This window comes from Parasteatoda tepidariorum, chromosome 2, assembly GCF_982258835.1.
Source record: "Parasteatoda tepidariorum strain Cologne lab strain chromosome 2, Ptep-v5.0, whole genome shotgun sequence".
In the NCBI taxonomy this organism is placed as follows: Eukaryota; Metazoa; Arthropoda; class Arachnida; order Araneae; family Theridiidae; genus Parasteatoda; species Parasteatoda tepidariorum.
This window is the reverse complement of record NC_141756.1, coordinates 130,052,143-130,068,553: the sequence shown is the minus strand read 5'-3', so window position 1 is coordinate 130,068,553 and position 16,411 is coordinate 130,052,143. Positions and strand designations below refer to the sequence as shown.

Below are 16,411 nucleotides of genomic sequence, written 5' to 3'. Positions count from 1 at the left end.
TAATTATATTTTTGAACTTATTTGTTTTTAGCATATACAGAATTTGTAAACTTATTTAGTTGTAGCTTACTTTTACAATTCCGTCTAAAAAATAGATTTCAACAGAAAGTAACCTACTGAACGAGCTGCTGTTTTCAGGGTACGGCAGTCCATCCCTGTACTCAATTATTAATTTTATTTGAAATATTAAATTTATTTGCTGAGAGAAAATTCAGCATGCGATTGAATAATTTATTTACTTCGTATTTTCTATTTACCTTAAAAATAGAGAATTTATGGAATAAAACTGAAATTTTTACTACAGTTTTCAACATTAGATTTCAGAAACTGTATATCTTACTCCCTAACCTACCATCTTATTTTGGCGAATATATTTTTCAAATTTTATCCGAATTAAATTTTGCACTAGAAACTAACTCAACTAAATATGTCTAACTTGATCAATCTTCTGCTCAGCTAAAATTTTATTCTTGGTTGTAAATATGACACACACACTAAATAGTCTTTTAATTACATCACTGGCTTAGCCATATTCGTATTAAATACAATATAAATATAAGATCAGTTGAATCCATATACTTAAGAAATATTTTTGGGAATTAGGAGATTTAACTTCAATAGGGGGAGGGGGGTTAACGTTGAGCAATCGTATATGATTAATGTTATACACATATACAGCATGTTTTTTGTATTGCATTAAAAATATACAAAATATTAGACTGTTACAGATAAAAATGCTAAAAGTATATTTTAGAAAAATTCTTGACAAGGTTCTAAATTGTCCTATCTTCTCCATTTGTTCTCACTTCCAAGAGTCTTTTCTTCTATATCCTTGGCGATGATGATGAAGATTAGAGGGGTACAAGGCTTCACCAAGATACTTTCATCCCTCTCTGTAAAACATCTGACGAAAAGATTTAACTGATGGTGCCCTTTCAACTCCGCTTGCGATTTCCCTCAATGTTCCTCTGAGATTATTTTACGTTTTTCAAAGTTGTAACGTCTTTCTACTCTCGAACCCTCTGCAGCACTGTCAAATTTTTGAGGTTGCCAGTCTCCACCCACTCTACCCTTCTGTTATTAATCTGTAGTTCTGAGGTAAAAAAAGGCTTTTCCAGGCATTCGTTCAACTGATATACTCTCAATTTTTGTCGGATCAGATCAAATTTAATATTCTCTCAGGGTTGAGTCTAGAATTAGTAAATAAGGAGACTTGGTAGGTGAATGAAACAGATATATGCTTGTTTTCCATTTACTTTCATTGTAGTGATGCTTAATATTTGGCAATTAAGGATGATTCATTGTATCAGTAAGACCTTAAGTCTGAACCATACAACCCATCTCAGGTCCTAATATTTTTCACTGATAGTAGTAGATTGCACTGCGGTAGGTTTGGCAACTGTGTCTACGCTAAATTAGAGGTTGGTTTGAATTTTCATCGCAGGTTTCGCAACACAGACAACTGTTCGAATGTTAGCTCAAATCTTGCCATCAGAGAGGCTTTGAATTTCGCCCTCCATTATGAACTTACTGACACTTATATTCTGATGGACGGCAATTGTTCAATCAAATACTTACAAAACTGGACAAAAAAGAATTGCACAAGATGTAATTTTCAAAATTTTTATACTTTCACAGTCAAGTTTGCTTCCAATGAATCTCTTCCCACTTCGGGGTCTATGAAAATGAGAAGGTGGATATGGGGCGAGTGTTACCGGCATTGTCAACCGTCATCGATGAAAAGGTATCCCATCATAGAATCGAGTTAACAAGTCCTATATACTAGTGAATTAGAATTGTATTTTTGTAGTGGTAGATACACTACAGTACTCCCCCACCAGAACTATATCTGATAGAATTCGAATGCCAGTACTTGACTCATTGCTGTTTTGTGAGATGCCGGGAAAACTGTATTAAGTTCACCGTCATGGTTGCTCCTATGTTGCTATTAGCAGTCGAGTGTATACAGGCCGACGTTGTGTGTGTAATTGAGACCTAGTAGCAGTAGCGTGAAGAGGTGAAAAATGCCGCAGTCACAAGTTGCAAGTCAACTGTTCAATGTGGACCATCCATTAAAATAGTTGGTTCGAGGTGGGAGTTTCTGTCAAGATAGGGGTGTTCATATCAAAGTGGGAGTTTCTATCAAGGTATGCATTTTCACATCACCAAAGTGGGGTCACCAAAGTTATCAACCATGTCAAACTTGATCTATGAAAAGGCACCCCACCACAGAATTGAGTTAACATGTCTTATATACAAGTGAATTGGAATTATATTTTTGTAGTGGTAGAATTGTCTCTGCAATTTGATGATCTGCAGCACAAACTGCATTAGCCAGTTTACGAAGCGGCTACATATAATGTTTGAAATTCGTCGTAATCACATGTATTAAATAATTAATTTGGCATCATATGACATTTTTTTCACTCATCACTTCTTATTGAATTCATATCTGTGTGAGCAACGTATCAAACTATTCAACAGATTGACTCTACAGATCCTGAAACAAGAAGTACATTTTTAATGTCTTTTCATAGCATGTTATTACAATTATAAAAATTATAACTACTGTCAAAACAACATTTCTCTCTAACAACTTACTGTAATATCTGAAAATGAGCAACGACTGACTTTGTTGTTTAAACTATTCTCTCGATCATTTGAAGGCTAAATTAAAACTTGAGGTTTTATTGTCAAAAATTATGCAAGACTCGTTTTATCCATTGCGTTTTATTTAAGGTTAAAGTAATAAAAGTTGTTGGTTGAGGGGATGACATTTTGAGGCAAAATAGTGATTACTAGATCATATCAACTAAAATGTTTCAAGACAAAATTCATTCTTGCATATGTGCTAACGGTATCGTACTATACATTAATGCTTGGAACCAAATTAAAAATTTTAGTTTGTAGGTCAAAAATGGGCTAACCTTTGTCCCAATCACGAAATGTTTTAGAGGGTTAGCTAACTAACATTTTTGATGGGTTTTTAATTTCCCAGCATGGGTCAACAAATGGCGGTGAAATTCATACTTTTGGTTTTATAGTTAAAAATTCTCGAAGTTATGTTTTGGTCGTAACTTTTTTCGGCGATCCAGCTAAGGAAATGGCAAAGTGAGCCAAAATTTTTTTTATTAGACTAACAAATCGGATTAAATGTCTGAAACTGTTTGAAAATTGATTAGATTTATTAAAAACTAGTGGGCTGCGCCCCTTGCTCGCTAACGCTCGCCAACCCCCGAAAATTGTTACGCAATCTTATATGGTTTGCTTCGCTCGCTACTAACTTAGAATTTTGTGCATTTGCAATGTACCTATGAATTCAAAACAATCATTCAAATTCATAAAAAATTTTTTTTAAAAAATTACATCTTTTTAGTAAATACTAAGTCATTAAAATAAATTTGAATTCAAATAAATGACATGTAATTCGTTAAACCTATTAGAAATGTGCTGTAGTATAATTCGTGATATAAATCAAAAATCGTCAAATAAATTCGTAATGTATAAATTCGTGAAGAAAAGCGTTTTCGAAGAAATACTAAAATAGAGATCTATCGACAAAGACTACTCACTTCTGCCTAGCTTAATAGTATGAGATTGCCGCAGCTGATGCTCTCTGGTTACTTCAGCTTCCGTTTTTAAAAGCGCTATATGTTGAGCCACCTCAGCTAGATTTGGCATGTGACATTTTTAGCGGCAATCATTGGTCGATTCGCGGTGTAAGAGAAACAGTAACGTAAACAAAACAAAGCAAACGTTGCCACCGGCGGAAAAGAAATACAGCCAAAATTTGGGAGCCACGTAAGAGAATCTTATTATATAAAACGCTAATAGGTATGTATCAATAAAACCGATGATATTTCTTTTCTCGCCTTGGCAACAGTTTTCATTTTTAATTAATAGGCTTCGGCGCGCAAGAGCACGTAGTGAGCATCATATGGCTAATCTATATTACATAAAACGCTAATACGTTTTAATTGATAGGCTTCGGCACGCAAGAGCACGTAGTGAGCATATCATATGTCTAATCGGGTGAATTCTCACCGAATTATCAAAAAAATTCTCACAAAATTATCTTCATAGAAGCGGATGCTTTACATCCGGCGTTCAGTACTATTTCATATTGTTTTACGACACATGGTTTTAGCCCTCGGGTGGGAAAGACATTAGAAATCATTAAACAAAAAAAGATTAAGCATTAAACAAAGATTAATCATTAAACAAAACTTACAACAGTTACTTTTCTCAACAACTGAAATTTTAGAATAGTGTGATTAAGAAAAATATGTGAACTGTTTGCAATTTCAAATTAATATTGAAATGCACAGGTTTAGAATTTTCTACAGTGAAACGTTTTCGGAACTTCAGTGTTCAAAAAAGTACACAAAAGCTAGACGTTAAGAACGTATCCAATGCGCGAGCAAAGAGAGCATCAGATTGCGAAGCAATCCGAAATTAACTGCGAAAGCAGTTCCGGGGTTTGGCGAGCGCCAGCGAGCAGGGGGCGAAGCCTCCTAGTTATATAAGATTAAGAAACCTAGATTAAGAAAAAGTTATTTTGAATGTAATTTTTTTGGGTCAGGTTGCCTACTGTAGGTAAAAAAACTTCTGCAATAAGGCGAATGTTATGAAGAAAGATTTAAATTTCCTTTAGTCTCAATATATTTTTATTTATCTTTTGGCTAGAGGAATAATCATTTCCTGCAACGGACTAACGCTTGGAGGTAAAATTCTAGCTTCGGTTATTGTCCAGGTCAAAAATGGGCTAAACTTATTTTTGCCTTGTTTAGGTGATTATCTAACGATGCTTTCTTGTGAGTGAACGAGGGCTACGTTTTAAAGCAGATTTCAAAATTATGTTTATCATCTTCATAATTTGCCACAACTTTTTTTTGGAACGTTTTCTACCTACAATAGGAATGTTTATTCAATTCGATTATGTGCGAGACAGTGTCTCAGAGGATAAAGCGCTTGCCCCCCAGTGGGGGGGATGCGGGTTCAATTCCCAGCAATGCCTAATATTTACGAATTCTGCTCCCGATTAGTACAGACCAGATGTGGTATATCCTCAATGTTAGACGGATCTTGGGTTCAAATCCCCTTGCCAACGGGTTAACAGTGGGAGTTTTTCCTCACTCGGTAACGCAAATGCAGGTGAGTTCCTTCAAAACGTTTTCCAAGAAGGTTACATTTATCCACGAGTTCAAACGCCGTTTGACGCCGGTTATACACTGCTGGACAATTGCTAAGGACGGATAACACTATCATCCATAGCAACCATAAAATTAAAGGAACCAAAATGTGGAAAATTAGAATAAGTGCGGGATATAGTAAGAAGAGGTATGCGTATGCAAATTTTTTTTCCACGTCTGTTCATCACGTGATTGCGCTGATAAGAGCTTTAAAGGTTTTGACGCGTGTGGAGAGTTGTTGTTTCAAGTCAAAGTTTTACAGGAAAGATTTAGTTGACGAACTTGAAATTTTCGGCATGTCTTCCCGATATCACTTAGATGATTTTAAGCGTGGCCGAATTATTGGAAAGATCGAAGAAGGGCGAAAAATAACAGATGTTGCCAGGGAGTTCGACATCGCTCATAGCGTTGTTTCCATATATGGCAGTACTTTTACTTTCGTTACTTGTACCGCCGGAACAAGTAAAAAGTACGTACTTTTACTTGTACTTCGTTACTTTTTAAATTTAGTACTTTTACTTGTACTTTCGTTACTTTTTTAGGGAAAAAGTACAAGTATTTGTAACGGAAATGTCGAATAATATCGTTACTTTTTCTAAAACTCGGTAAGCTTCCTAAAAAAAAAATTTATTAAAAAAAAAAAATGCTTATGTTTCTTTAATTTATAAAATTAATGTGCAATATATATGCATTCACAGCTAACTTCGTGTTTAAATACCTTGACCTTTTAAAATTGTCATTCCTGAAAGGGAAAAGACGGCGCTTTTGATCTTTTTTTGACTGCAACTATCATTGTGAATATGGTGTTCTCCAGAATTGTGTGTCCAGAATATTCATCTTCTGAAAATTGCCTGTGATAAAGGATGACATGAATAGCAAAAGTTTTGAATACCAGTGGTTATCGTCTCAAGGGGGGTTGGAATGAACAAATGCCCATATGAATACTGCAGGGACTAATATAGGGAATAACTAATATAGGGAATTTATATCTATGGAATACTGTTATTACCGCATGTGATGGAATGCTTTTTTTCCTCTTAAATAGTTTTGTCTAAATAACAAATGAACTGTATCTTTGATGTCTTATTGGACACAAAGCTGATTTTTTTTGGTTTTTGCTACTCCTCCAAAAAGTAACCATAAAGAAGAAAAGAAAAAAAACTTTCTCTTTTTATTCGCGGAAACCTATACTAATGTGCATAGTTTCTCTTTTCGAGTTTAATTAATTCCAATGGGTTATGAAATACACTGAAGATTTATCTAAACTATTAGTGAATTTATCATTTTTCTCGTTTTCTTGAGAAACAGGAAAACTACTCAATAACCACAAAGGGGTAAGTAACAACAAAAATATATTATAACATGTGATATACAGGACAAAAGGCTACATTCAAAATGCGTAGATATCTCTTTTTTTAACAATATCTTTTTACAGTTGCGGTTACAATTTAATTTACAATAAACGCTGCCATCTATCGGTGGTTCAACAAGTATTTCTACACATAGATTGAGAATTCTTATTTTATGAAACTTTGCTTTAAGAAGACTCAGTAGCCCCCATCCCCCCCAAGCTCTTGGGCGCATTCTTGGGTAAATTCTAAATTCCCCCCCCCCAAACTATTCGTTTTACTTAGTGTAAAAATTCCCCCCCCCCCAAGCTTTAAGTGGGCGCATCGTGCACCCACCTTCCCCCCTGATGGGGGCCCCTGAGAAGACTTCATCTTTTTTGAAAAAAGTAAGTAATATTTTAATATCTAATTATTCTCTATTTATAAAATAACATTTAATATTAATTTGAATCATTTTTCATTCATTTAAATATGTTAATTAAAAATTTTGTTAACATTGTGTGCGCATTGGATGCTTTTTTAAATAATTTAAATAACTAATTTCATATTACTATTGCAAAAAATTTTGGCACAAGTTTTACATTTTTGAACGTTAAAGTAATTAATTCTAAAAACAATGCTTTATTTAATGGAAATGTAGTATGCATTAAAAAAAATCTAAAATATAATAATTTTTTTTATTTTGCAACAAAATATTTTTTTTGAATTATATTAAACGTAACATATATACTATTACGTAAACGTATTAGTTATTCATATCATAAAATTTTAAAATCAAACTTTTGTCCATAATTTTTGATTATGAGTGGATTTAGTCTTGCACATCGTTATTACAAATCCGAAAATTGCCATTATGAAATATTTTAAAATAAAAAAAAATTATATTTAAAAACAAAATATAATTTGTAGTTTATTGGATTTATAGGGGTTTCCTGTATATGAATGTATTTTTTTAAAATTTATTTTCTAACATAAGTTATAATGTTTATCAAATTTGTCGAACAAGGTAATTTATTTATAAAATAAAGTTTCCGAAAATAAAAACAAAATGTTAAAAAAAAATTCTATAGTTCTAAAATTAACATAAATCTAAGCTTCTTGTTGATGCCAGAAGCACCATCTATGAAATTTTAGTGTGTGTTATGAATCCGAAGAGCTCGGATGGGAGAAATGAGTTATGTGAATAAAGTATTGTGACTAATAATTACAGTTCATTTTCTGAGTTTTGAGAACTTTTATTTTATCGAGAATTTATGTAAACTGAGCTATCGTCAGAGCCATTGTTGGTCCTGTCTATCAGTAGTGAAATTAGTGGATAATATACCTAATAAAAGGTACGTGATTTATTATTTAGTTATTGAAGTTCAATATGTTTAAAAGTGCTAAAAAAGAGGACTATGTTCGGCTTGCTGTCGAACTTAATGTAGACATTTCTAATATGAAAACTATTGTTGATCTAATTACAGCAATTCAGAGTTGTGATACGTATAAAAATAACATTGAGTTAGTTGAAGAGTTAGCAAATAACATAATCGAAGAAAGAAAAAGTGATGAAATCCGATTAATTGAAAAATTAAAAGCTGAAAGAGTGAAATCGGAACTTGAGCTCGCTAAATTGCGAATCGAATCTAAAAGTGAACTACCTGTTGATAGGTTGAAAAACGAAAGTGTAGAATCTTTAGACTCTCTCATTAAAAGTGTGAGGACTTTAACTCATAAAATCCCTAATAGACCAGAAGGACGGGGATATTTCTTTTCGTCATTAGAAAGAGCTTTTATTTCAAAAAATGTCCCTGAGAAATTTAAGGCTGAAATTCTTCTAAATCTGTTAGGGGAAAAAGCCACAAATATAATTACATACATTAAAGATGACGAATTTGGAGATTATTCTAAAGTTAAAACTATAGTTTTGAGAGAATTCGAGCCATCCCCCTCCCAAAAAAAAAAATCTGTTTAGAGAATTTTAGGAAAGCGTAAAAAATGACGAGTGAAACGTACGTGCAATTCGCGTCTAGATTAATAACGAGTTGGGAATATTATTTAAAGTTAAAAAAATGTAACTGACTTCGAAACATTAAAGCAATTAATAGTACCTGATAAAATTAATCAAACACTTGATAGAGAGGTTATGTGCTTTATAAATTTAAGAAGCAAGTTCTTGGTTTAAACCTGTAGAATTAGCTAGGGAGATTGATTTATTTTATACTTCTAGGGGAAAACCCGTAGTTGATAATGAGTTATAAAAATAACTCGAAAACTATGTCAAAAGCGTTTCTAACGGATGTAAAAAATACTAAATGTATTTTATGTGATGAACTTCATCCTTTGTATAAATGTACTATTTATAAAAATATGTTCGTAAGTGATAGAGTTGAGTTCGTTAAATCAAAATATTTATGCTTTAACTGTTTAAATAATCATAACGTAAGTGAGTGTAGAAACAAAATCTTTTGTAGTATTTGCAGAAAAAGGCATCATATTTCTCTTCACTTTCAGCGAGAGCAAAAAATAAATAGTTTGGAATCAAATGAATAATGAAAATAGGAACATTCAATCGTCCTTGAATTCTTCGGCACCAATTTTTAAATGCCTGTGTATTACGAGACGCTTGTATGTGAGGGTGGGGAAAATATATTTTCTTCTACTACAATGGGAAAAGAATTAACAACAATCTTACTCAGCACTTTTATTTGTTTAATTAAAGATGAATCAAATAAGTGTTTTGAAGTTCGAGGATTATTAGACGTGGGAGCGAATTGTAATTTTATGAATAAAAAGGTTAGCAGATTCTTTCAATTTAAATAAGTCAAGTTCAAATATAACTGTATCGGGAATAAATAATATGTTTCTGAGCATAAAATCGAAAGTTAATGCTACTATTTTAAATAGAGATAAGAGTTTTGATTTAAACTTAAATTTTGTAGTAATTCCTAAAATTACAGAACTTACACCAGCTAATCCTCTTAATGTAAATATTCTATCACTAAATAATATTTATTCCGAGTTCTATTGATTTGTTGTAAGGAGCAGAACACTTTTGTGAAATCTTAAAATCGCGTCACATTTTCCTTCAGGGTACAAAATTTAAGATTGCAAAATAGCGCTTTCGGGTATATTGTCAGTGGGAGTCTTCCGACCAAAAACGAAAATAAAATATATTGTGGGCTCGTTACAGATAATTTTGAGTTAGAAAAAACATTAAAAACTTTTTGGGAAATAGAAAATGTAGAGAGAGTCTAAAATTTCTAAAACTAAAAAAGCTGAAATTTGTGAAGAGCATTTTCTTGAAAATTATTCAAGAACAGAGAGTGGAAAATATGTTGTTAAAATGCCCTTTAGAGAAGATCCGTCGTGTCTGGGTGAATCTAAGAAAAAATCTTGTGTTTGTAAAAGTAAAAGTAGTGTGAATTCGTTATGGAATCGCCTTGCTAGAGAACCTCAATTTTGTGAACTTCACAAAGCATTTATGCTAGAGTATTTAAATATGGGTCATATGGAGGAAGTACAAGAGTCTGAAGAACCAGATGTGCAGCATTATATTCCTCGTTATTGTGTGTTTAGACCTGAATCCAAAAGTACCCCTTTGAGATTTGTGTTTAACGCAAGTGCATTAACTTCTACTGGAACATCTTTAAATTGTTTACAGTACAACGGAGGTATAATTCAGGATGATTTGTTGTACATCATGCTTAGGTTTAGAAAACATCAATTTGCCTTTGTTGCTGACATCAAAAAGACTCCTTTTTATATGTAAACAGATAATTTTGATTTCTGGTTTGGCTTCTGGGTATTTTAAATATTCACTATTGAAGGAGCTTTGTAACATCCGAATGAGATTTTATTCCGCAATAATATGATTTCTACCACTTTTATCTTTTTTTTTATTTAAATAAATTAACAAATATTTATTTTGAATTAGCAAATATAAATTTTTATTTAAATAAAAAAAAAGGCTCTCTTTAAATTAATATAAACTAGGGTATAGTTAATAAGACTAGGGAAAGAATAAAGAACTGTCGTTTCCGTAAATTTTGGTATCGTTTCTCATTAATCAACATTATTGAGGTTTATTAATTATAATTGTGTACTATAAGTCGCGCCAACGATATTTTAAAGTTAGAGGGACTTGCTTGTTTGTAAATATTTAATCAGCTCATTTCTTTTCTTTGAGCACTTTTCAAATTTTAGATTCAATAATTTTAATCTTTCTGATGAGCATTGATGGGGAAGATGAACCTTGTAAAAAAGCAATGGATTTGGGATGGAGGTATTGTACTAGCCTCCATACTCAACCGATATTGCGCTATAGGATTTCCACTTTACTTTACTTTATTCCATATAGAATAGAAAATATGGGAGATGTCCAATATGTCATCTCAAGAAATTTTGTTTTAAAATAAATTGATTTTTATCAAACTGGCATTGAAAATTTATGCACTAGAATTGAAAAAGATTTTTAAATAACATGAGTGTAACACTGACTAAAGATGAAACTTATTAAATTTTTTTTTTTGTTGAAATTTAACGTTAAAAAAAAAAGAAAGATATTTTTTCCAAGTTCCTCTAACGAAAAACAAAAGAAATGTACCAAAAGTAGAAATTAAAAAAAAATTATTCGACTTCAATTTATAAAGAATACAGTTGTATTATGCTTAGAAAAAAAATACCATTTAAAAGAAATTAAGCATTTGAAATCGACGCATTCTTTTAAATAAAATTATCACTTTCCCTTCTGGTTTATTGTGACAGATAGTAATTCTTTCTATTTATCCAATCAAGTTCAAATACATTTTATTTAGCTTGTAGTGGATGACAATTGATGTTAATAGATCTTTTCCAAATATAAGTTCATTATTTAATTTTAAATAATTAATTTTTAGTATTTATGGTGAATTTTTTTGGATTGTCAATAATTTTATTTTCTGATGAATTTGTTTGAGTTTCTTTTCTAAATTAATTGGTTCTTTGTATTTCATGTTTTTTCTTGGACTTCTATACAAAACCTTCGGGGTACTTATGGTGTTACTTTAGACAATTGCCTCCCCCTTAATAGAAAAGGTTTTGTTTTATGGCTACCGGGGCCGGTACCCCCTGAAGACGTCGGCTTCGTTGGTCATATTTTTATTTTTATTTCCTTCGTTTCCCTTATTGCTACAAGTTATTTTCATTCATTTTTGAGTTTTATGCATATATTTAATACATTTTAAATAAAAAATGTTGGATTTTGTTATTGCGTTTTTCAATTTTCTTTTTGAACTCACTAATAATACATTTTTGTCTTAATACATTTTTTACTAAATACATTTTTACCTAGTACATTTTTTACTAAAATTATGTTTATGCCCGACCTTGTCAAACAACGCCCAGTCAGATCTCTAAGAACTTCAGAACTGTTTGTGCTATTGAAAACTATTATAATTACTATTTTAACTCTTGAAAGCTTGAAGGTATTAGTTTAGCCGCTGATACTAAAATTCGTTTACAAATTTTAATTATTACGTTGGGCAGAAATGTTCGGAAAATGAATTTCTCGCACGACTTCAGCATTAGCCATTGTTACAAATAAAACTAGCTCAAAGATCACAAAGCTCTCTGAAACCCCGTGTTTGCTTTGTTTATGTTTGTGCTTTTAAAACGCGTTTCTATAGAGTAAAACAATTTTAAATCAATGGTAATTTAAATAAATAAGAATAATAAACTAAAAATTTAAATCAATAGATAAAATTTCTTTTTCGTGCAATTCCATATAAAGTTTGATATTAAAATTATATTTGATTTTGAAATTATATTATACGATTATATTATAAAATTATATTATAATATTCTTCCGAATTTAAAAATAAATTAGTGTCCATAACTTTCAAAATTAAAAATAATTAAATAAATAACAACAATTTTGCAAAAACATTAAAGAACATAAGAATATTATTCAATAAAATTTTAGGTTACTTTGAATTTTCGATTTCCCAGAAATGTACTTTTAAATCGTTACTTTTTTGGTTTAGTACTTGTACTTTTACTTGTACTTTTTACTCGTTACTTTTTAAAATAAGAACTTTTTACTTTTTACTCGTTACTTTTTTTAAAAATACTTGTACTTTTACTCGTTACTTTTTAAAAGTAACGTTGCCATATATGGTTGTTTCACGGCTGTGGAAATCATTCAAAACTACTGGAATGTGCAGTAGGCGGCACGGGGGAGGTCGTGTTAGAAGTACGACGCCTGCAGAAGACGGATACATCGCCCTATCAGCAAAAAGGAACAGGCGCACCACAGCTCAGCAGGTGGCAAATCAGTTTCTTGCTGCCACAGGAAAGCAGATCTCCCGAAAAACTGTTTCCAGACGTTTGAGGGGAGGAGGACTATACGCCCGAAGACCTGTTGTGTGTGTCCCATTGACCAGACAGCACCGTACTGCCCGTTTGCAATGGTGTCGTGAGCATCACAATTGGACTGAACAGGACTGGGCATGCGTATTATTCTCAGATGAGAGTAGGTTCAGTCTGTCATCGGATTGTAGACGCCAACTGATCTGGCGCGAGAGTGGTACTGGTTATCGTCCAGAAAATATCCAGGAAAGGGATCGATATACGACATGTCATGGTGTGGGCCGGCATCATGATCAATGGCCGCACGCGCCTACATGTGGTTGAGAATGGGACTATGACGGGCCAACGATACATTGATGAAGTTTTACCTCCTCATGTTCGTCTTTTCCGTGGTGCTGTCGGTGATAAATTTATTTTTATGGACGACAACGCAACATGTCATCGAACACTCGCTGTTCAGGATTGTCTAGACAGCGAGGGTATTCAGCGCCTCGTATGGCCATCACGTTCTCCAGATCTAAAATCCATTGAAAATGTTTGGGATGCTTTGGGGAGGCAACTTGCTGGTCGAAACTATCCTCCGACAAACAAGAACATCCTCATCCGTGCACTGACAGAGGAATGGGATAAATTGCCTCAACAGCTGCTGGATAATGTTGTGCAAAGTATGATACGGCGTGTAGAATGTTGCATCACACTACATGGAGGACATATCCCGTACTGACACCTTTCTTCAAGTTGCCTGCTGACATTTCGATGCATTGTTCCATTTTTCCGTACGCAGCATCAAATGAACATTTTCTTTCTTTCAGATGTTTCATAGCTTTTGTACTTTCCAGAACAATGAATATTCTTTATTCTAATGTCTGAACAGTGTGGCAACTATATTTTATCCTACTAGACCATATGTCTCGCTTAATGTTATGCTACATTGCAATTTGTGATCCGTCCTTAGCAATTGTCCAGCAGTGTAATATAGAATGGAGCAATTTTCTTTGAAGCGAGCGCTAACGAAATTTAGATAAATTTCACACCAACTAACAGTTCCGAGCAAAATTCGATAATTTGTTTAAAAGTTAACTTAAGCTGATAAGATGTTTTAGCCAAAAATTACTTATAAGCAGGTTAAAAATAAACATTCCCCCGCAACAGCATAATAGGTTCTAGGGAAAGAATCAAGAGAGCATCATGCATTGACCGCCTTTACTTTGAAGACGAGCTGGTACAACTGGATTTGAAGCTGGTGGACCTAAAAACTTTGGGGATCGAACCCCGGTTCTCCCAAACACACTTTAGTGCCTTCTCATAGTGGCTCTTTCTTTATCGTGTCCAAGAGAAAAAAAAATCTTGTCGTCTAACAATTTTTTTAGAGGAAAACAAGGACTTCCGATATCAGCTTTAAAATTGTCAGTTTCTTTAAAAGCTAATAAAATGCTGTTTTAACCGTTTTTCTTATTTTGATTAAAGATTTGTTCTTACATTTGTATTTGATCCTTGGTTTCTAGTTCAAAAATTACGTGAAACTTGTAATTTTAAAATATTTTAGCTGTCTGGAATGATGGACGAAAATGAAGACAGAAATATTTTGATGGGTTATGCAGGGATGGACAATACGTGAGACAAATTGCTTGCTTAGTAATTCTGAGTATAACGTCACTGATGAAAATGATGAAACGTATGAATAAAGTAGTACTTATAATGTAGCACGTATAAAGTAGTACTTCTATCATTTTATTTTATAACGTAGTCATAGATTACGGCATAAAAAAATCAAAAGCAAAATTAAATTAATAGCAAAATACATTAATTTGTCATTTTAAGATTTCAACAAAGTAAATTGGAAAAAAGTATAAAGTCGGTACAATTGTTACATCAGTAACCAACGTGAGATCCCTTTGTATTCAATTACATTTTCCAATCTCACATTCATGGACCCAGATAGCGTTCGTAAAATTTTGATATCAATATTTTTTTCCAAATATCTTGATTGCATAAATCGAATAAGAGTTGTTCTTGAATTGTCTATCCAATCTGTAAAAGTGTCTTACTAATATCGTTCAAAGATTTTCTACCGGATTCAGATGTGGGCTACGTGATGGCCACTTAACCGCTTTCCTGATCATCCCGAGTTAATTCGGGTATGTATATATTGCAAATATTGACTATCCCGAGAAAACTCGGGAGTAGTAGAATTTGTCAGTACGTTTTGTTTTATCCCATTTTTACACGGCCCGAAGAAAAAATATAATATGATGCGATTGGTTTGGAAGTTTGACAAGTTTTGTTTAGAATTTTTGCTGTTTGATTTTATTTTATTTTATAACCGTCGTTGAACAGCCGACCCAATTTCATGGATTTATGACTACTAATGTTCAACTCCGCAGCCTTGTAATTTTGAACCCAATCCAGAGGACAAGGGAATTCCTGGATCAAGTATTGGGAGAAATTTGTCTTCGTGGAGGACTTTTTGATGGAGCTAACCCGCATTTGCGCTACACGGAGAGGAAGACCACGAGAACCTCTCACGGTTAGCCTGACGGCAAGGGGACTCTAACCCATGATCCATCTATCACTGAGGATATTTCACGTCAGCACTGTGGTCGGTGGAAGCCGGATCGATTGGGATTCGGACCCGGTTTGGCTCATTGGAAGGAGAACGCTCTATCTCCTGAGCCATCGCGGTTTGCTGTTGGATTGTGGAACTGCACACGTCTTTTGTACGATTGTACATACGATGGTTGCTAGAAGAAAAAAAAAGAGTAGAAGGAAATGGCATCACTGGCGTTTAGAAAGTATCACTTTGTATATATTTTAGACAAGGGACAACACAAAGACTAATATATAAGTTTTTTTCATTTGCCCGAGATAACTGGGGATAGTAAACTGATGGTAATTTAAATGTGTTTCACACATAAAAACAATTAAAATTTCAACTTAAAACTTGCATACTATGTTTTGTTTTAGTTCCTTCATTTATTACTGAAATAAAAAATCTATAGATTTTTTGCATTTAAAAAAAATGGTAAGGGAAGCGTTTAAGTGATTTCATGCGGTGTTTAGTTGAATATGAAGTACGGCATTGCTTCAGGAAAGTACGGCATTGCTTCAGGAAACGTACAACTTCGGAATAAACATATATCTTTTTCGATGAGTTCAAATTCTTTGCGGTCGAAAGTATGGATCCATTTATGCTAGTTTCACTCTTTGCTTATTTCGTTGTATTTCGTGAACTTTTAAAGCGAATCGAGAACATTCCTTTTAATCCAAGTCCCAGCAATGGTTGGAAGAATAGGCCGAAAACCAGTTTCAAGATCATCACCGGCTCAGCCCCTAAATGCTGCCTTTTCCCTTATACGCAGGTCCCGTGCCCACTTTTCGGAAAGCGGTTTACATTATGTCTATGGAAGTTAGCCTTCTTCCCTTAGTTCTTTGGAAATAGATTTCTATTTCTCAGGAAGCATTCGACCCATTTCGTTCAAATTTTACATTTTGCCATATACATTAGTTAAAACAAATGATAAGAAAAATAGTTCGTTTTTT

General features: G+C 33.1%; 2 protein-coding genes across 2 annotated transcripts in view; one reads left to right on the top strand and one right to left on the bottom strand.

The window, feature by feature from the left end:
* Positions 1-673: 673 nt before the first annotated feature.
* LOC147816220 (histone deacetylase 9-like) overlaps positions 674-16,411 on the bottom strand; it is a 222,705-nt gene continuing 206,967 nt past the window's right edge. The window contains exon 26 of the mRNA XM_087158396.1: positions 674-2,500. The gene's annotated coding sequence lies outside the window, so the exon portion shown is untranslated. The remainder of the gene's footprint in view (positions 2,501-16,411) is intronic.
* On the top strand, positions 9,870-10,295 carry LOC147816227 (uncharacterized). Its single transcript, XM_087156740.1, has one exon. It carries the CDS (start codon positions 9,870-9,872, stop codon positions 10,293-10,295), a length of 426 nt encoding a protein of 141 aa, XP_087012866.1.

Coding starts and splice junctions, on each gene's coding strand:
- LOC147816227 (XM_087156740.1), top strand. CDS start 9,870: ATGCCCTTTAGAGAAGATCCGTCGTGTCTGGGTGAATCTAAGAAAAAA.